The 21,749-nt window shown below is 43.0% G+C and overlaps 2 protein-coding genes across 5 annotated transcripts; one reads left to right on the top strand and one right to left on the bottom strand.

The window, feature by feature from the left end:
• Positions 1 to 4,350: 4,350 nt before the first annotated feature.
• LOC100841998 (ER membrane protein complex subunit 8/9 homolog) lies at positions 4,351 to 8,947 on the bottom strand. Its single transcript, XM_003579509.4, has 4 exons — positions 8,390 to 8,947; positions 8,230 to 8,289; positions 4,774 to 4,940; positions 4,351 to 4,631 (listed from the first exon to the last, which is right to left on the bottom strand). The coding sequence occupies exons 1-4, from the start codon at positions 8,753 to 8,755 to the stop codon at positions 4,601 to 4,603; spliced, it is 624 nt and encodes a 207-aa protein (XP_003579557.1). The 5' UTR covers positions 8,756 to 8,947; the 3' UTR covers positions 4,351 to 4,600.
• Positions 8,948 to 10,294: 1,347 nt separating this feature from the next.
• LOC104585532 lies at positions 10,295 to 20,868 on the top strand. Of its 4 annotated transcripts, none has more exons than XM_014903413.2 (4): positions 10,295 to 10,862; positions 10,962 to 11,047; positions 12,943 to 13,040; positions 13,203 to 13,861. In XM_014903413.2, the coding sequence occupies exons 1-4, from the start codon at positions 10,633 to 10,635 to the stop codon at positions 13,569 to 13,571; spliced, it is 783 nt and encodes a 260-aa protein (XP_014758899.1). In that variant the 5' UTR covers positions 10,295 to 10,632; the 3' UTR covers positions 13,572 to 13,861. The 4 variants fall into 4 exon arrangements, 3 of the variants coding, with proteins under 3 accessions (XP_014758899.1, XP_024311881.1, XP_014758901.1); XM_024456113.1 differs by lacking the exon at positions 13,203 to 13,861 and adding an exon at positions 20,212 to 20,868 and having other exon boundaries at positions 10,297 to 10,862; XR_001408115.2 differs by having other exon boundaries at positions 10,298 to 10,862; positions 12,943 to 13,112.
• The last annotated feature ends 881 nt before the right edge of the window (positions 20,869 to 21,749 follow it).

The raw sequence follows: 21,749 nt of genomic DNA, 5'->3' as shown, positions 1-21,749 counted from the left end.
AGTTGGCTTCGTTGTTTTCAAAGATAAAAAAAAAATGGACGCGACTATCCGGCGGCCATTGGCTCGTTAGCGGTAGCCACCCAACGATCGATATGGTAACTCAGCAATCCCGCAATTAGCTATTAAAGGAAAGACGAGCAAATCTCCAGACAACCGACCCCCATGCTTTCTCATCCCACGAGATGCTGCATGTCACCAACGTAGTAGTGGCTGATAGTTTGTACATGATTCATTTCCTTTCAAGTTTTTTTAAAAAGCCACAACTTTCAAACCGAGCGTCGAAATTATGCTCTGTTTTCACCGTTGGCTCTATTGCGACTAGATCTTCAAAACTAGATCCAAATTGTATATATTTTGACATATATTTTACGAAAAGCAACTTTTGTAATAGACAATGCAATTTTTGCACCTATACTGGCGACTTGGCTTCCGGCAGAATTTTTTGCCCATCGTAACAACTTGGAATCCTCTATTGGAAGTTTGATGTGCCCAGTGACATCTTTTGTTAATGTGTCCAATGACAACTTTGCCTTATGTCTCGGCAATTTTGTCATTTCCCTTTTCTCTACCTTTTCTTTCCTTCCTGGCTGCTATACTAGCAACTTCGAATCGCACACTGGCAATTTTGGCTTCTATACCTGCAACTTTCACTCACATATTAGCAAATATTGCTGATAAATCAGCAATTTTGACATCGTACTAGCTATCTTCTATATGGACAACTTCGACTCACGTACTAGCAATTTTGGCTACTGTATCGGCAACTTTCACACATTTTATATAAAATTGCTAAATGTGTGTAGTTAGTTGCTAAATATGAGTAACTAGTTCATAATATATCCATTATATATTGTTGCATTTTAATCGAAAATAAATTGTTGTTCAATCAAAAATTGTGAGAACAAAATAAGAAGTTGCCAGCAGAAGAAAAAATTGCTAACGTGAAAGACAAACTTGTCACACATTAACAAAAGTTGCAACTTGACGACACACCGAATATGTTTGGGTGGTGTGGAAGTCGCTAGAGTTGAGGAAAACATACCACTAGTACGAGAGCCAAAGTTGCTAGTATGTGAGTCTAAGTTGTCATTATAAAAACCAAAGTTGTTACTATGTGAGTCAAATTTTCTAGTGCAGGAGAAAACGTCGCTAGTACGCGAGTGAAAGTTGCCGGCATAGTGTCCAATGCAAAGTTGCTTCCATGAAAGTCAAAGCGCTAGCACAAATACCAAGTTGCCAACACATAGCGAAAATTGGGATCGAACAGATCAAAGATGTTTGCGTGTTGCTACATGGGACAATAAGCCGCCACTACCATGGATACCAAAGTTGCTTGCATAGGAACAATAGTTGCCAGTTTGGAGTTAACGTTATTAGTATGGAAGCAATAGTTGCTAGTATGGTATAGCAGTACTTGCTAGCATGGGATAAACGTTGTCGACAAAAAAGACAAGTCGCCAACACACAACGAAAGTTATCGCTGGGGCACACCAAAGTTATTTGTGATGGACTGAAATTTGTTAAATATGAGCAAAAGTTGCAACTATGTGTTAGAAAATTGCCTGCATAAGAACCAAAATTGCTCGTATAAGAGTCAAAGTTCGTGAGATAAGGGCCAACGTAGCAAGTATGGGAGTCAAAATTACTAGTGGGAACCAAATGTGCTATTGTCTGAGTTACAGTTGCCAGTGTATGAGCCAAAGTTGCTAATATATATGTGAGTAAAGTTGCCAGTATATGAGCCAAAGTTGCTAATATGCGAGTGAACTTGTCAGTATAATAACCGAAGTTACTAATATTAGATCCAAAGGTGCCAGCATAAAGTCAAAATTGCTGATATGGAAGACCAAGTTGCCAGTACAAAGACAAAAGTTGCAAACACGTTGCGAAAGTTGTCACCGAGCACATCATAGTTGCTGTGTCCAAAGTTAGTACCATGGAAACAAACTGCTACTTCGACATGAAAAGCAGATATCCTAACCTCTGGATGAAAAGTCAAACTAGAACTTAAAGTGGATAGTATATGAGCCAAAATTGCCATTATGAGAACCAAAGTTGCATTTTTTTATTCATCATAAAAGTTGTTTCCCATAAAAAAATTGAATATGTCCAACGATGCAACTTCCTTGTGTTTTTTTGCATTTTTGTGAGCAATGTTACATTGGATGGAAAGTTGTTATGAATAATACAAGGTTGCCGACAATATTGAGTCAAAGGTGCCTATAGTACACTTAAAATTGCATTTTTTGGTCACATACCAGATTTGACTCGCATACTTGCAATTTTGACTTCTATACCAACACTTTTGGCTCCTATACTTGTAACATTTACGTCTGTACTAGCAACTATTGGTCAAATACTAGCACTTTTTTTTTTGACACTTCAAATACTAGCAACTTGACTCTCATACTAGCAACGATTGCTCAGACATGGACAATTAGCTCCCATGCAAAGTGACCGTTTTTGCTCATGTCTAGAACCTTCCACTCAACCGCAAACCTTTTATGTATGTCCGGTTATATTTTTGTTAATGTTTTGGCAAATTTGTCTTTTATGCTGGCAATTTTTCTTCCAAAGCTCGCAATTTTTAATGTGTGCAACAATTTTAGATTGGATTTAGATAAAAAAACAACAACTATGGTTCATATGTTAGTAACTAACTATAGATTTTAGCAACTTTGTAAGAAGTAAAATTGCGACTGAGAACAAACGCATGAGCCCGTATCCCCCTCATCTCTCTTTTCCTTGGGCTGCAGCCCACATCTCTCTCCTCCTTCTTTTCTTTCCTTCTAGGGCCGCACCTCCCCCTCCTGGCCCATGAAGTGGAGGACCCCATCTACACGGCCCAAGCGGTCGTCTTCCTCGTTGGCTTTGACCTCCATAGCTCGTGCATGCCCGTTCTTGAACTCTTCTTTAATTCTCTCACTCCCATCTATTTCTCCTTAAATTAATGTGTGGGAATTATCTCCTTTCACCCCACGGACCGATTCTGCCGTTTAGCTCTTCGTTTTATCTCCTTGATTCTCCCCAATTTCTAACTGAAAGCTGCGAGGAGAGGGAGGAAGAGGAGGTAGGCCGTGGCGGGTGCGAGTAGGAGGAGGGACCGTGGCTGCTGTGAGGAGGAGGAGGCCCGTGCGCTCTCTGTCGGTGCCTGTCTCCTCGCGCCGCGGCCTCCTCCTCCTCCTAGCCGCCGCGTTCTGTCGGTTCCCCTCAACCCCAGCGCAAGCAAGTAGAAACATGTGTGGGCGCAGGAGGGGGTTGCGGCTTGGGAGCAAAAGGAGCAGCAGCGGGAGGAGGGGAGGGAGGAAGCAGAGGAGGTTGGATGGGGGTGACGGGGAGGAAGGGAAAGCAAGACATGGCACCTGGTCGGGAGCACACAGGCCGTTCGCTCCATCCAACGACGCGTAGGAACGTGCGCCCGTCCGTCGCAAAAAGTGCAGCTGCATCAATTAGCACTTGGGTAAAATACCTAGTGAAATTTACTTAGATGGCTCTTTTGAGTTCCTCGTTGATTTTTTAGGAATTGACCACACATCTTTGTTTTTCGTAAGATCCTTCTTGTTTGCGCCATTATACAAGGAGCTAATCTTTCAGAGTTCTTTATCTTCTTGAGTGGTATCGAAATAGTGATTTTCCTTTGGAGCACATATTTCACTTACTATGTCATTTGCCAAAGGCAAAGGGACTTTCTTTGGAGCAGATGTTTTTACTTATGGTTGCCAAAGGTAAGCTTTCAACTCCTAAGGTACAAGTCCTCAAACTACAAGATTCTGGGCTCACCGGATCTGAGAGCTCCTGTGCTACCTCAGCCTCTCTCGCCATTTTTGCCTGCAAGGTTTCCCCTCGCCTGACCCTCTGAGATCACCTGGGGTTATGGCTAAAGGTACTCTCAGCAGCCGTGCACTTCTGGAGCGATCTCCTTCGACAAGCCCTGAACCTCTCCACACAGCCCTGGTCAGGAGCAAGCTGGCAAAGATCGTCAAACGCTATGCAGCTGCAGCACCGCCTGAAGGCTCATCTGTGGAGTAGTTTTCAGGACCATTACAAACTCTTGTCGTTGTGCACTTATACTTTCAGCAAACTGTCATTGCTGTTTTACTTCCCAGCACTTTGCTTCTATTATTCCTGCTGTATGAGACATTCTGGTTTCTTTTTATAAAGGAACGGGGGGCCGTTGGGCCTCCTGTTAATCTAAAAAAAAAACTACTACGTACAAGATTCACGTGTATGTTCTTACCGCTTTGTGCACGTGGAATGATTTGATAGAGTTTAAATTTGAAATCGCCTATTCACCCACCTGCCGGTGGATATTGTGATCATACACAAGGGCCATAATTCCTGATTTTCAAGTTCAAGCAACTTCTATCAATTTTTATACCAACCTGAAAAGCCCAATTGCAAAACTTTAGTTTTCATCAATTTTTGTCTGCAGAGTTCCGGTGGAACACAAAGGGTAATATCTATTTGTCACATTAAGTAAATTACAAACCAAATCAAACAACTCGTCTAGCTATATAGTCAATGTAATGATTTGGTGGGACGAGCCTTCGGTTCTATCGAGATTGAATAAATATATAACGATTAAAATCACAAAACTGTTTCAACCAAGTAGGCTAGGGTTCAACCAATCCCTGCAAAAGATATTAAGAAAAACAATGTAAACAAACGAGAGGAAAGAAAGTACTCTAGAAACTTAATAAAAACTCAATTTCTTTGTATAGGTAATAAAACTATAACTTAACATCATGTTAACTCGTATACTCTTCAACTTACTTGCTAATATCATCAAGGTGGTCATCAAAGTCAATAATTTGCTGCCACTTCTTCGTTGTAACATGATCAGCTAAGACCACATTGGTAGATGGTTCTTTTAAAGTGAGCTGACTACTTCCATCTGATCCAGCCTGGCGCCAGCTTTTTGATGAATCCCTGGAATATAGCTGCACATGTCGTAAAACCATGTGTCATTAATCTTGCATGCTAAAGAAACAGAATGGTTGGTATTTTACCATGACTCTTAGCCATGCAAAGTAGTGCTTCATATTGTTTCATATTTTGTCCCAACTGGTGTTTTAACTAACTAGTACTCCCTCCGATTCATATTAATTGTCAAAATATTACATGTATCTAGACGCTTTTTAGGCATAGATACATCCATATTTGGGCAAACTTGAGCCAATTAATATGGATCGGAGGGGGTAACAAATTTGATTACTGCCGCACATAATTCAGGGGCTGGATAGTAGTGTGACACCAAATATCGAGTAATTTTACTAGTTTAGGCAAGGCTCATAACCTACAGTTGTGGGTCCTAATTGACCATGACAGACTGATAAATATCCATGCCATGAATGCATAATGATCAATACTTCCAACTAGAACTGTAAATTGGATCATCTAAGGGAGTTATGAAAAATTAATCCACCATTCATTACTCAGAATCTGCAGATTGAGCAAAATCTCAGCAATTTGCCACTTATACATAGGACTAAAGGAGTTACAGTTTACAACTCCCTCCTTGAAGAACATTTGGATCTATATGCTGCTACTATAATGGCACTTTGCTAAACAGAACACCTTTTTATGCATTATATATACGATGCTTTTACTTCTAAATATATTTATAAACTTGCAAAAAGAACTCCGGTCACAGATTATTTGTGTTCTTACATTTGGACCTAACAAGTTAATATGACCAACTCCAAAACTGCTTCTTAAGTCATACAATAATACATTAACAACCCATTAATTGGTAGGCATAGCACATACCCTAAAATATATTGCTTCTACTCACTTTTGTACTGCAGGGTAATAGATTGCACAAGTATTCATAAGTCGGAGCATATTGCTTCTACTCTCGGTTCTGCACTGAAGGCTAACACAGATTGCATACAGGATTCTTTCAAGCAGCACATGGCTGCTGGCATTTTCATTTCATTTCTGGTTAATATACTGTGCAAGTTTCATGATTTTTTACATTTGATAAAAAATAAAAGATAGCTATTGCTCATATGGTTAAGTTCAACAAATAGGTAATCTTCAAGTTAATTCCGAGGTTGTTCCATAGTTCTTAATATATTTTAGAAATACGTTCACGTTTGTACATATAACAGAGTATATTACAAAAAGGTGCATTACCCACAAAGGAGTATATATACCACATACCATATACTTTCTATATACTCCATACTACATAATCTCCGTTACACTATATACTCCCTAAATTTCAGGAAACAGATGTGAGGGTAGATCCTTCAACTTGAGCTAGCATAGGAAGATTTTTCATACTACTAGGTTAGTTACTCAGACGCCTGTTTCACGCAATTTAGGTACTCCCTCCGATCCATAATAAGTGTCTCAGACTTAGTACAACTTCACGTACTAACTTTGTACTAAATCTGAGACACTTATTATGGATAGGAGGGACTAGTATATAGCGCAATGGAGAGTATGAAATATGGAGTATGTAAAGAGTATATAGTATAGAGTATATACTAATTTTTGGGTAACATGTATAAATTTCTCCATCATATGTGCAAATAGTATTTCAAAAATATAATACAAACTATGGACCGTACTTAAAATATATAGTATATACATACTACCACATGGTAGTACTATATGATAGATGGGAGTTAACTATATACTCCCTCCATTTCACAAAGAATGGCACGCACGCATTTCAAGATTTTACTTTGACCAACAACTAGACTAATGATTTGAGGTTTATGTGTTACAAAAATTATATCATTGGATTCGTATTTCAAAAACCTTTCCAACATATAAAATTTGTAACATATAATCTACATACAATTGGTCTAATCGTTGGTCAAAGTTCGACCTCGAAAAGCGTGGGCGCCATTCTTTGTGAAAAGGAGAGAGTATTTGTTTGAAGTTATAATTCTTAACGATTCAAAAACTACACACTTAGCTAACAATTACAAGAACAAAATTTAGAAACCATTTGCTCGTCTGTACTTTTCTCTTGCCGAAATTAGCTGTAGATACAATGGAAGAAAACAACGACTAGGGGCAGAGAAAAAATGCGCTTGAGCTTTCCCTCATTTGTCCAACATATAAATTAAGGGGCTTCTGGACAAGAGGATTCATGGGCGAATTTTTGGAATCAGTTCAAAATTAATTAAAATACCTAGGATTCACATCCAAAATCTGCCTAACTAAAGTGTAGTACCATAAGAATTCAGTTCTTCGTTGGCATTAATCAATTAACTTGCGAGACAACATAGATTTCTCTAGCAAGAAGTGAATGATCTAGTGTCACCATTCCATCTGTAGGTAAACTACATATATATTAAAGCTGCTAGACTCATAGCAGAGCTCTGCAGGAAACACAAGGAGCAAGAGCTCTCATCCCAAAACTCCAATAGCAACAGATACTTAAATCCCTTTGTTCTCATTGTTCATCAAGGGGCTAGATCATTGAGAAGGAGCAGACTAGGCACTGATTCCTAGGCACTGACTAGGCAGGGTAACCAGCAAGCTGGTGACACAAGAGGGTGAGGATATCGCCTGGCACCTAGACGCCGCATACCCAGGTAGGCAGTCACCTTTTAGAATACTGTCTGCCCTACATAAAGCTTATATTTTACTCCTAGCATAGTTCCAGTGCAAAACCATATCATCTTCGATCTCATCTTCGTTACGACGGTTTTAGTAATAGTGAAGACCTTGCATAAACCAAAACTAAATATTTGGGTGAACAAGGTATTTTGCAAACTGAATATTTTGGTGAAAATAACAATCTTATATTATTTCATTAGTTTAAGGAAAAATACAACATGTCTTTGTGAATTGTGATATGAAAATGATCAGATGACATGACTGATGAGTAGATCCAAAAATGCAAAATATATAGAGATAATCACAGAAAAGTCATCAAATGATCTAATTTTGAAATTACTAAAATAATCTAACATATCAAGTCAAAAGAGCATCTTTCCAAATTCTTTTGAACTTAAGCTTGCCAAAGGGCTGTTTAATTCCTAGCCTGTGATGCCTAAGATGACACCAACCACAGTTTCTCATATAGGTGTTTGGTTGGTTGACACACTAGTGGCTTGCAGCACTTTATTATTCATAAGACCTTGGCAGCGCAGCTATTGAATAGATCATGCTAAAATGTAGAAGATATCTCACCAAATACGCTAATCCCTTCGCATACTGTAAGAGCTATTAAGGTATATCTCAAAAAAAATCACGGGCGCCTACCTGAACAACTGGGTCGCGGCTATCCCCCTTGATCACCTTCTCCAGCTTCTGGTTGTCCAGCTAATCAATCAACACAAAATCAGAAAAAGAACCATAATCAGGATCCGTATGAGATCTGCATCCCCTAATTCTGCAGATAGGGGGAAAAAAGAATACCCACCAGCAGCACGGCGGCGCGAGGGAAGTAGCGGAAGATGTGGTCCCCGACGCGCTTGGCAACAGCTGGAAGGTCGGTGTCGTCGCGGCGCGCGTTGGCGTGGTAGTAGCCGACGACGGCGAAGCCCTGCGGCGCGAAGTGGTCCTCCACGAGCGTGAGCGCGAGCTCGAGCGTCGGGAGTAGCGGGAGGTGGTGCGGTTGGTGTGAGAGCGGGACGGCGTCGACGACTGAGACGACGGCCGGGGAGGCCGAGTCGAGGAGGCGGCCGACGAGGAGTCCGTTGACGGCGGCCGTGGGGTGCTTGAGTGCGTGCAGCGCTAGCTTGACGTACGCCGCCTGCGCTACCTCGTAGCGGCACTCGACACCCATCGCGACCTGCTCCGCTCTACCGCCGCCGCAGCCGCCGTTGTCTGCTTCCGATCAGATCGGGGAAAGGATTTCTTGGCTCAACTGCTCAAGGGCTTTCTTGTTTTTCCGTCAGATCTGGTCTGAGGAGATCAAATTATCAGAACGGCAGAAGCTCCCGTATTAAAGTCAGAATTCTTTGCTGGCCGGCGATGGGTATCCGATACCCGCGTTTAAGATATGGGTATGGTAAAGAAAAATACCCGCGGTACGTAAATGGTAAAATTCTGTACCCAACGGGTATGACGGGTACAGATATGGTATTGCACTACCCGAATCCGTATACCCGTATACCTGCATCTTGTTGCCGGCCCAGTACATAGCCCATTAAAAATCTTGCCTAAGGTCCAACCCCAATACATTTCGTATATAAACCTGGATGCCCCAATCCCATTGACCTAACCCTAATCCCCAAATTCCCTCCCCACCCGAATCCCCTCACCCGTCCGCCGCCAGGCCTTTCTCAGCGGTCGTGCCCTCGCCTGGCCGCCTCTCCTCCAATCGACGAACTCCGCTGCTACCTAGCTTCCTCCCCGAGCTGTCTCACTCCGCCAGTCCGCCGGTGGCCGGCCCGCGCCTCCTCCTCCACCAGTCCGGCCGCCCGCGCGGCCGAGCCCCGCCTCCTCCAACAGTCCATGCGGCCCGCGCCGCCGCCTCCTCGACGGACCACGGCAACCCTCCACCGCCAGCCACAAACAATCTCCATGACCACGAGCTCCTAGTCCGCCGCGGCGCCGCCCGCCTCCTCTACGGGACCACGACTCTACTCTGCCGCCAACCCACCACCACCAATCCTCCACCCCGCCTCCTGCACTCCGGCAGCCCATCACTCCACCCCTCCGCCGCCTCCTCCAGTCCTCCGACCGCGGCTTGGCGACGACCGCCTACTGTTTATTTAAGATGCTTCTGTTGATTTATTTGAAGTGTATTGCATGTGTACTGTATACAATAGTTTTTATTTAAAGTGGAGTACTGAAATCTAAATCTGATTTATTTGAAGTGTATGACATGTGTACTGAAATCTGAATCTGTATACAGTAGTTATGCTGCTGAATTCTACTGAATTTATTTAGCGGGTCGGGTAAAAATATCCGCAGATAAACTTACTCGTGACGGGTGGCGGGTATGGTAAAGTTTCATACCCGACCGCGAGTACGGTACGGGTAGCGGTTGAGTATCGGGTCGTCGGGTACGGGTATGGTAGTGCTGTACCCGTACCCGAACCCGTCAGGTGCCATCCGGATGGCCATCTGATCACAATTACTTGGGTTGATCACGTCACCTGTCTTGGATGACCTTTGGTTTTATGAGCGGCAACTTTCACGTCACCTGTCTTGGATGACCTTTGGTTTTATGAGCGGCAACTTTTATTATATTTCATTTGTCCCGTCTCAAGCGAGTCAAATTTATCCGGGAAATCTATTTTCAACCCGTCCGACAACTAAACTTACGTGCATTCCGCATCGTCCGATTTGCTCGGCCGCCTCAATTCTTGCTACCTGTTTGATTTCGTCCGTTCCTTTCTCATCTTGTTTCCACTTCTCCTACCTACCACCAGACATAGCCACTGATTCCACGCACCAGCGCTCTGCTTCCGTCGACCACGGCCCCCGCACACCTCGGCAGCAGGCTAAGCAGCTGCAGCCCTTGCGTCTCCGTCGCCGGCTCCACCACCACCACTTCCCCTTTCTCTGTTGTGGGAGTCGACACCAGCGACCCTGCTGCTGCAAACCATCAGAGGCATGAAGCTGCACCCATGATGTGCTTGAGGGAGGTGCCGAACATTGAGGTGAGCTCGGCGAGCTCGTGCAGGAGGTCGCGTGCCTTCGAGAGGTAGCAGGATGAGCATCCGCAGCCCCGTGTCTCCGTCGTTGTCGCCTCCACCACCACCGGCCCTTTCCCCTTCCCCCGCCTCGGGAGTCACCGCTGACGACCACTGCTGCTGCACACCAGATCCATGTGGTGCAACTGCTTCCCCGCACAGTAAGCTCCTCTTCCTTTGGAATGGACACCACTCGCTTGGTTTTCATCGCGCCGACAAACGTAGGACGCCCGAGGACACTAATTTCAGGTATGGCCAAGCTTGCTCACGAGCAGGAAGACTTGCTCAATGGCGTGGCGAGGAGATAAACCCAAGTCCTAACTATGATGGGCTCTGATCGGGATGCAGGCCAGACCGGCAAAGAGGGATCGCTCGCCGTTTATCATCTTTGGCCATGCACATGACATGTTCGACGTTATGCTTGGTGCCCACTGGTATGTGATTTTTGTGTGTATCACAGTATGTGTTTAGCCTTATGTCATTGTTAGTGCTAATTACATGCTTCTTATTTTTGTTGGCAATGGCGCCTTACTTTCAGCCATGGGAAATTGTTTGTTGCAGGTTCAGTGTGTTCATGAAGCTAGACTAGATTTCTTGTTTCTCTTTGTCGTGCTTTTCCTTTAGATTTGGGGAGTAGACGGCCTTACCAATGCTCCCTTTTATAGTTAGTAGTAATAGTGAAGTATTGTATCCATTAAGGTTACAATCACCATTATGAGGCTTATGGAGTTACCCATCAGTTTGGGTTAGAGTAACCTCCATGAGGCTGATACCGTTACACAACTATGTGAGTTAGACTTACCATGTACCCTTTCACTAATGTAGTTACCTAGCGGTTAAAGATACAATTATCACCATATCATTTATGGAGTTACCTACTTGTTCGGGATTAAGTTACTATATACCATCATCATAGCACTATTATAGTTACCCACTATTTGTGTTACACAAAACAAAGTGATACTTATGTAGTTATCCAATGTCCCTGTAACAGTCATCCCTATTGCACCATTGTAGTTGTCTGGTTGTTCGTTACTATATATTCACATCCATAGTTATCTAGCAGTCAAGGGTATAGTTATCACCATATCATTTATGGAGTTAACTACCCGTTCAGGTTAAAGTTACCATCTGCCATCATCATAACACTAGTATAGTTACCCAACTATTATGTTACGCTTACCAACGTGGTATTTATGTAGTCACCTAGTGTCCATATTACAATTATCACCATTGCACCATTGTAGTTACCCGGTTATCCAAGTTACTTTTTACAACTATAGTATTTGATGTAGTAACTTGGTTTCCGATGTAAGCTCTAGATTTTTAAGTGGGTAACTAATTGTGAATAGTCTGGTAACTCACGATATTTTTACTTATAAAAGTGAAATCTAGTTGTTTTTATGAAGCTCATAGTATGTGAACTAGTTCGTTAACTCACATGCTACCAGATGCATGGTAACTTTTGAGCTTAAAGAAAGTTGTTCAAACATACTCAAGTGACATCTAACCTTGAAAACTCAATCTACTAGCGAATAGTCTAGCCCGGTAACTCTAACATTACTAGTTGATAACTTTTGAGCTTGAAAAAAAGCTATGTAAACATCTCGAGATGAGATTTATGTTGGAACCGATAACTAATCGTGAATAGCATGGTAACCATATTGCTGGTTTGGTAACTTTTCAGTTCAACAAAAGTCATCAAAACATAACTAATTGAGGCCTAGCTAATGTGGATAACTATTTGTAAGTACTCCGATAACTCATATTGTTACTGTTCGGTAACTTTCTAAGTCCGGAAAAGGTCATTGGAACATTCCAAGTGAGAATAGTTTTCATGCTGATAATTGTTTATGAATAGTCTGGTAACCCACATAATATTGGCTAGTAATTGTTTAGCTTGAAATTTTTTTGTCAAAATGTGCCCAACTAAATCTAGTGTCAAACCAATTGTGAATAGTCTGAAGACTCCTTTTGTTGGCTGGTAACTTAGGATCTGGTAACTCTCGTGTTTATGGTGGGTAACTTTGGTTGGCTGAAAATTCATCAAAACACCCCTAAGTGAGTATAATTTTCAAGCTGACACGTGATCGTGAATAGATCCGGTAACTCTTGTGGTTATGGTGGGTAACTTTTGGGCTCGAATTTTTTGTGTCAAAACATATCCAATCGGATCTTATTTTGAAGCCCTGGTCGATACGAAGTCAACGGTGAAAACGATTTTTAGATCAGACATCCAGTTTGAGCTATACAACTTTTTAAATTTTCCAAAATACCATTTAATGTACCAGTGTCAAGGTTGATTACTTGGATTGATTTTCTCTTGCAGGAGCGTACTCAGTACTTCATTCGCACGCAAGCAGTTGGACCAAGGAAAATGGAGTGGCTCGCTATCACGAGCTCAATCTCGCAGGAAAAGCAGGGCAGGTAGAAACGTACGGTAGTTAGATAACTGCCATACGGCTGCTGTATAGTCACGTCCAAATTTATTACATATGGGTATAATTATATAAAAAAAAGTCTAGAATATATATATAGGGCAGGACTAAACAGGAACCTATCCTAAAAGTTTCCATTTACCTTAAACAGGAACTATTCCCAACTACCACCGACGCGGGCGAGCGAGCGGCGGCGGAGGCCGACGCGAGCGAGCCCGCGTCCGCTGTCCGCAGCACCCTCCTCCCGACGCGCCTCCCGGTTACCACCTTCTTCCCCCGGCGTGGGCGAGCGAGCGGCGGCAAGAGGCCGACGCGAGGAAGCCTGCGGCGGCCGCCCGCGGCACCTCCTCCCGACGCGCCCCCTGGCTACCACCTTCTTCCCCCGGCGCGGGCGAGCGAGCAGCGGAGGAGGCCAACGCGAGAGAGCCCGCGACGGAACCGGCGAGCTACCTCCCGGCGCGGGCGAGCGGACCTTCTTCTCCGGCACGGGCGAGCGAGCGGCGGCGGATGCAATCGGTAGTTCTACGATATATTTTGAACCGCTTGTCGGAATGATGCAAATTATACGGCGTTGGAAAGCTATGAACTAGGCGCAACTTTTTCATGTATAAAGGTTTTGCTAATTCCTTACGGTTTAAGAGCAGATTTCGAATTACCGTCCACTGTTCGAAACTGTCAGGAAGTTCACGGGGTATAAAAGAGGAAGATATAAGCGACGGAGGTTTAGAGACCGCCAGGAAGTTCACAATTGTAACATCCCAGAATTTTCCAATTCTGGCATGTTAAATAAAATAATTATTTTAATTAAAATATTGGCTTTGGAAATATTTTGATTGTGAATTTCTCAAGGATTTGAAATTTTCAGGACTTATTTAAATTTTTTCACACCATGTTTGAATATTCAACAAAAAAATGGATTAATATGAGTATCCAAATTATACAACATGATTAGGACATTTATATAAGTTCAAAGTATTTCAGTTGGAACCGTTTGCATATTATGATTTTATCCGAACTATTATTCGCATCTAATAAATCTTATTTTCTTTTTGAAAAATTTATTAGCACACTAAGTTTTCAATTTGGATGCCATGCATCGTTAGAATATTTAAATCGATTAGAAATGTTCTCCAACATTTATCTAAATGATAAAGAGAGGGAATAATATGATTTTCCTAGTATATGGTTGGAAAACATATTTGATGGATCACCTATGTTTTCTCGATATTTGTTTTGTCGTATTCATTTTGTTTCAAAAAGAAACTATCAAATATTCGAGAAGAGGATAACGTGACATCCTCATGTGCAATTATTATGAGATTTTATTTGGAATTCAATTATTTGGAGTTCAACCCAATGGGGTATTTAGCTAAGGAAGGATTTTAGTGCAAAGTATTCCAACCCAATATTTTTATTGGAGTTTGAACTAATTTATGAAACAAAAGTTTCATAATAGATTTTGAAATATATTTTGATTATTAGTTATAAAGCCCTAATGACATTTATATAAGCAAAAGTATTTTTATTTTGAAAGAATTCAAGTCCCAAAAGCTCGCACTTTGAAGGATTTGAATTTACTAATTTTCTGGAGTTTATTTGCACTTATTTGGAGTTAGAAATCAAAAGTTATTAATAAAAATAGAAAATAGAAAGAAAAAGAAAAAAAAAGATTGGACCGATCCAACTGGGCCGGCCCATCTCCCCAGCGCCCAGCCCAGCCACCTCCCCTTTTTCTTTTTTTTCTTTTTCTTCTTCTTGGGCCGACCTCCTCCTGGCCCAACACCACCAAACAGCCCAGCCCCGGCTTTGTCTTCCTCCTCACGCACCTAAGGAAAGCCACGGAGCACGCACCATTGCCATATTTTCCCTCCTCGATTTCCTTTCTTCCCACGCGGTTTTCTTCGAAAAGAAACCATCCCATCAATCCTCACCATCTCAGGAACCGATTCAGGCAATCAATTTAAAGTTTCCTCTCATAATCGCCGTTTCAAAAAGAGGCGTCCCGAATGCCGGCCGTCGACATCCCGCGCCCGATCTCCCTCCTCAGCCAGTATAAAAGGATTCCACGTGCATCACTTTGAGCCTTTGCCTCTCCTCTCCCATTCTCATGTAGTAAGTTTTGACTCAAAACCTGTGTACATCCGGTTACGTCGACGTCTTTCTCCGCCCGTCGCCTCCGCCATTGTTGCCGGTGAGCTCTCTCTGAAGGTCCGTTTTTAAATTCCTTTCACCGGTGCACTCACGTGACCATCTACAACCTCTGTGACAAGGTTATGCGATCCATCTCCATCGTTGGCCGCGCCGTCCCCGACCCCATGCCGACACTGCACCCGGAGATCCACCCATCGCCATCTGAAGATGCTACGACCACGCAAGCCGCGTCACGATGTCTGCCACGACGTCTTCCACGGCCCCATCTAACCCTACGTCGACATCATCGCCGTCCTCTTTCAACTACGGCGAACTCCGTGTCTTTTCCGTTGAGCAACTTTTCAGCCGTAGCAGTTTAGATAAGCCATGTTTCGGACCCCGTATCTTTCGAACCATAGAAGATTTTGATCCAATTCCTTTTGTTGTAGTTATAACACATCATTATCCATATGTTAGATCACTTTGTATACCCCTTCTCAATGATCTTCAGTACGGCATCTTCGTTGGAAATTGCTATTCACAGTATGCTACTTCCGGAGTAGCCACCTTTCGAAATTCATGTAGGTTGTTCCATTGATCCGTTTGGTTCCAAACCTTCTGTAATTCATCAATTAGATCCTGTTCTACACATTAGTGTACTTGGTGCACAAGTTAGTATTTCTCTACCTAAGTGCATCTTCAATCAAAAGTCGTATCTGTTAACACTGCGCATCAGTTAGCTGTCTTCCGGAGCCTATATCTTTTGAGCCATTACTTCAAATTAGATGATTCTTTCTGTCATGTCAAGATAAAATCAAAATATAAATCCTAGACCTCTTTTAACACCTTTCTAAGTTCATCCACACTAGTGAATCGTCATTGCAAAATAGTACTTTCAGCAGTTTCCCACACTTGGCCAATTCTAAGCGTTTAGTTATAGAAACTTTGTTATAGATTAGCCTGTTTTGTAAGCCTGTATCTTTTGACTCACAACTCCTATTCATGTTAAACCAGTGGATTTTGAAATCTTGTTAGATCTAGTTTAATTCATCCCATTGGCCCTCTGTCTTTTGAAGCCATTAGCACCAGTAAAATTTCAATTGGAATTAGTACCTTTAGTCTGCCAGTTTCTGACTAGCCGTCTTTGCAAGCTCATATCTTTTTATCCGTCTGTCCTATTAAGCCAATTCCTTCTGGAATACAAAGAATAGATCACCCTCCTCACACCAGTCCAATTTGTTCACCTTGTTCCAGTTCATAATCAATAGTGTATTTCCAGTTGAAAATTGAATCCGCTGCAGTCTGATTAGTTGTTAGCTACCTTCGGAGAGGCATATCTGTTGATCCCTAGTTCTAAACCAGTTGTTTCTTTCTGTGTTGACAAGAATAAACCCAACTCTTGATTCTTGATCACTCTGTGCACCTTTTTAAGTTCATCTACCATAACCCATGACCCCTAGAAAATTGTATCTGTTAACAGCCAATGACTTCATCGTTTCAACTCCGATAGAACCCAAGCCTTGTTCCTACCTCTTAGATCTATGCCTAGGATAACCTAACAGTAGTTAGGTACTGTTTAATTTAAACTTTGTATATTGCTTTAGTTCTTTATTTGGAGTTATGATTTGGAGTTGTCGAATGGTTATTTATTATTGCTTTGGTTCTATATTTGGAGTTATGATTTGGAGTTGTCGAATGATTATACGGAGTGCGGTAACTATGAGTATCGAAAAGAAGAAGAATACAAAGACACTAATCAGGCAAGTTCACTTTGATCATATCCTATTATTATTGTTTTTAAAATACTTATGCATTACTGTTGCTTGTAAAATGCATTGATAGGATTATTACTCGTACTTATGCTAGCTATAATTTGACCTACTAGCGATAGGGTTACCTTTGCCATGAATCCTCCACCAACAGCCATCGTGATTAGTATTGCTTAGCCATGCTATGTTAGTATACGTGGGAGGGAATCTCAATCACCGTGAAACTGGTTATGTGGAGTAATTTTTGGAAACTTGGCAAAACAACCCTAATGAACCATCCTTGGTGGGCTGCTTTGAGGATTTGAGATGTTATGCGATGTCAGGTCCATTTTTATGGGTCCCTCTGAGTCGAGTCCCCGTGGATTCGGGGGCAGATCGTCCATGAACGTCTCCCCGTGGATTCGGGGAGCGCTTGCATCGCAAATGTGGAATGCCACCCGGGGTAACCAGAGACTGGACTAGTTTTCCTGTTTAGTAGCTTCTAGTACAACCACATGGTAATATGGGCTCTGCCAGAATGGATGTAAGAAATATGAATCCGGATCCAAGGATGACATCGGTATGTAGCCGTGTAGGTGGGAGCGCGTCCCTCAGGTGGTCTGGGGGATTATGTTCTGAAAATTCCTGTAATCTATGCCGTTGCTACTCTACCCTGACGACAGCAAGGGATCAACACGTCGGTTTCTTGTCGGTAAAGTGTACCACCTCTCGAGAGTGTCAAACTAAGTACTTAGCCGTGTCCCCGGTTACGGACAATCATGAGCAACTAGATATGGAGGCTGTAAGGAAAGTCTCACTCATTCCAACTTCTTAAATAAAATGAATGGTTTGAACTTGGGTTTAGGAGCATTGATGTGTCTACTCGATGTCCTTAGATTAATAGGAGCATCGGTGTTTCTACCCGGTGTCCATTAGTTAACATTATTGTAACATTCATTTGTAGTAGGGTAAATTATGTTCTGCTTCCACGCAAAAAGCCTGAATTCCACCTTGCCAAATACTACATATACTTGTTAGGTCTGTAATAACCCTTTGGTGAACTTGCCAATACATTCAATGTATTGACCCCCTAGTGGCTGCAACGTTTAAATGTTGCAGGTGAACCAGGTGAAGTGTGAGGTACGAATTGTTAGGGTTGCGAGTTTACATTCCAACATGTTTCGATTGTGGAGTTTTTATGGGACTCTGAGCTAACCCATGAGGCTATGCAATATGTAAGGTACTATTAAATCCTGGATCAATGCGATGTAATATACTTTTGACCTTTGTATCTTGATATTACATCTTTAACTGTGTGTGCTAGCGAGTCGATCCAGGGATTAGCACTGTAAGCACAGAGATCGAACCCTGTACGGGGGCAGTCGCTTCAACACTCTATAAAACGGAAGTTCACTCGTGTATTGATGGAAGTTCAGAACGTTCACGCCCGTAGACCTCCTTGTTCTCTAACGCGGGCAAAAATTACAATCGGCGGAGCTTCAGAGACTGTCAGGAAGTTCACAGTTTATAAAACGGAAGTTCACTCATGTAGTCGATGGAAGTTCAGAACGTTCACGCCCGTAGACCACAGTTATAGGCGTGGTACGCTGGGAAGTTCACATGTGCTTTTAGGGAAGTTCACGTATGCAGATTGAGAAGTTCACTAGCTAATTTTCATGAGTTTACTTGTACAGAAGTTCAGATGCCCTATCATGGGAGTTCGCTCGTACAGACTGAGAAGTTCACTAGCTAGTTTTCGTGGGAGTTCACTTGTTTAGACTGAAAAGTTCAGATGCCCTTTCATGGAAGTTTCGTTTGTTTAGACCGAGAAGTTCACTAGTTAGTTTCATGAGAGTTCGCAAGTTTTATTTGGTAAGTTCACTAGCCGGCACGCTACAAAAACAGGGGTGTAGTAGCCTTGTTAATATGGATTGGCAAAACTTCCTCGCCAAAAATCTTGTACCAGGGAACTTCACGGTCTATAAAATAAGAAGTTCACTCTAATATATAGGGAAGTTCGGTACATTCACGTCCGGACACCTCCTTCTTCTCCGGCGCGGGCAAAATATTACAGCCGACGGAGGTTCAGAGACCTTCATGAAGTTCACAGTATATAAAATGAAAGTTTACTCGTGTATCGATGTAAGTTCAGAACATGCACGCCGTGTTGCCGCGTAGAATGTACTGATTTTTGTTCACGTTTCTCAAACTTTTTCGGATTTGCGCAAATGATATACAATTGGAAAGCAACTGAAAATCCGCAGCTTTTTCATATGTAATGTTTTTCCAAATTCCCCACGGTTTAGGAATAATTTTAAAAATACCGAAATCAGATCAATCTAAAAAGGACGGACGGTATTTTTACGATTGTTTTTGAACCGCTTGTCGGAATGATGCAAGTAATACGGCGTTGGAAAGTTCTGAACCAGGCGCACCTTTTTCGTATATAACGTTTTTGCTAATTCTGTACGGTTTAAGAGTAGATTTCAAATTACCGTCCGCACAGACTACCCGTACTGCATGCGCGTGCAGAGTATAGCACAGCGAGAGAAAGTTCACATCCGCAACGAGGGAAGTTCAATCATGCAGGCGAGAAAGTTCAGATCTTAGTTAAACAGGAAAGTGTATATATATAAGGAGTGGTATGGACGTCCTCCCAGAGGACGCTGTTGCTGCCGTCCGATCGGACCTCGTGCCCATGCAGATTTTTTCAGCCTTAGTGTGTTTTGGAGGTTTCGCGGCAATCTATAAAGCTGACTGTTTGTCGAATTTTTTCGCGGCCAACGTTTTTGTTAATACTGGCCCCCTCTGAAAATATTGATAAAACTAGCCTGGCGGAAAGCCCAGAAAGAAACATATGGACTTCCCGCCAATGGCATTGACGGAATGCACCGTAGCACGCACTGTAGCGGTGTTTGTGCAGTTGTTTCGAAAAACGCTTTTGGTCTCCTTCCGCCAATGCCATTGGAGAAAAGCACTTTCCGCCAATGCCATTGATGGAAAACTCTTTCCGTCAATGTCATTGGCGAAAAGTCTTTGCCAGATTACTTTTGCAATTTCGTTTTGAAAGGAACCAAATTTGTTAAAAAAGTTAGCTTGGAGGCTAGTGCGTCAAAAAATTCCTGGCTGTCCTCTGCGTCTGCTGTGACAGCCCTAGGCCATATAGGCAACACACACACACGTGATTCTGTACCCATTCCTTGGCAATAAGACCACGGTTCTTTCTCCCACCTCCATCCCCAGCCAGGCTGCTTTGACCTCCATTCTTGGCTTCATCTGCAGAGACTGAGAGAAGGAGATGGAGGACAGGAGGAGTGTGCGAAGCCGGTGAGCGTGGAGGCGGCGTGCAGGGGCGGGTCGACGTCGACCCGCGCAGCACCTAGGCGGCCGGCGGCGGGATCCACGGCCTCGCCATGCTCGCCACCGACCACTCCGCCGGCACCGAGTCCAAGCTCGACGTCCTAGCCCAGCTGGAGCCCGAGGAAGAAGATGAAGCCGCGGGATTGAGGGCGCGCGCGGTCCAACCAGACGGCCGTGTTGTCGACCTGCTCCATGACGCGTTGGACAACCTGCAGGCCAAGATCTTTGGCAACGGCAAGGCCACAAGGGCACGCGAGCTTGTTTTATCGTGTGGAGCAGTAACAGCAAGCCAGCAGGCCACATACTTCTGCATCTTCAATTTCTTGATTCTATTGCTGTCCGTCTGGTTGGTTTCTCTTGAATGTATTTTGATTTTGCTTAGTTCAACCAGTAGAGTTGCACGTCACTTGTTTGATGAAATGACGCGCAAGTTGTGTTTGTAAATTGGATCGGTTTCTGCAGTTTAGAAGTGTAGAGTGCGTGTGTGATTCGATGCCTTTGATTGAGCGTTAGAAAAAGAGTTGGGCTAAATCTTATCCTTTGAACTTCTGATCATATTGTCTTTATGGAGGTCTGCAATGCTGCTTCTGCCTCCACTCGTTAGCCTTCACACACGAGCATCACTGAACCAAGTCACCATGAACCCCATCACAGCAGTCTTCACCGAGAGTTAAGTATTTTCTGATCATGTTTGTGTTCTTGTGTTTCTTGATCGTGTTTGTGTTCTTGTGTTCTTCCATCTTTTGTTGTTGCCAACAGCCTGTGCTTGGTTCTCGGCTGGGAAGGAGGATTGGGTCTTCTTGTTTTGCTAAAACGTGAAGAAGTGTTCCTTTTTCTCCTCACTTCTCCGCGACGACATCTCCTTGCGAGAAATTGTCATGGCGAGCAGGGGGGCTGCTTCAATGCTAGTCTTGTGCTCGCTCGAGCAGAAGCCGCACCTGCATCTTGCTTTTCTAAAGATTTGCAAAAAAATTCCAAATTGATGGTCTATTTTCTCTCTTCTGTATCTTGGATTTAATGAAATGTCCATTGGGTTGTAGGAATGGTGCATTGAAATATCTATTGGATAATAGCATGCGCTCCCCCAGAATACTAGAGAAATACGTTGCAGTATATTGTCCACTTGTTGGTCTTAGGAACCGAAGATTTTTTAGGTGATAAATTATGCACAAGTATTTGGGCTTTTAGGTATGTAACACAAAAATTTATCAAAGCGTTGAGAAATTTTTTAACACTCCTGCCAACATGTTTACTGGGGGTAGAAAGAACCAGAATTTGTGGCACCCGGGATCCTTGGGAGACTTTTCAGGTCCATCTATCTGGCCCATGAAGTGCTAACATCTGGCCCAGGATACAGTATGGAATAGTAGAATACTGAGCCATTTTCGGTCGGTTGCTGGACCATTTGCTCGTCGTCGTTTCAAAAAGGTGGGCCGGCAGACCTGATTCCTGTTAGCGCG

Source organism: Brachypodium distachyon, chromosome 5, assembly GCF_000005505.3.
Source record: "Brachypodium distachyon strain Bd21 chromosome 5, Brachypodium_distachyon_v3.0, whole genome shotgun sequence".
Lineage (NCBI taxonomy): Eukaryota > Viridiplantae > Streptophyta > Magnoliopsida > Poales > Poaceae > Brachypodium > Brachypodium distachyon.
This window is presented reverse-complemented; position numbering and strand designations above follow the sequence as displayed.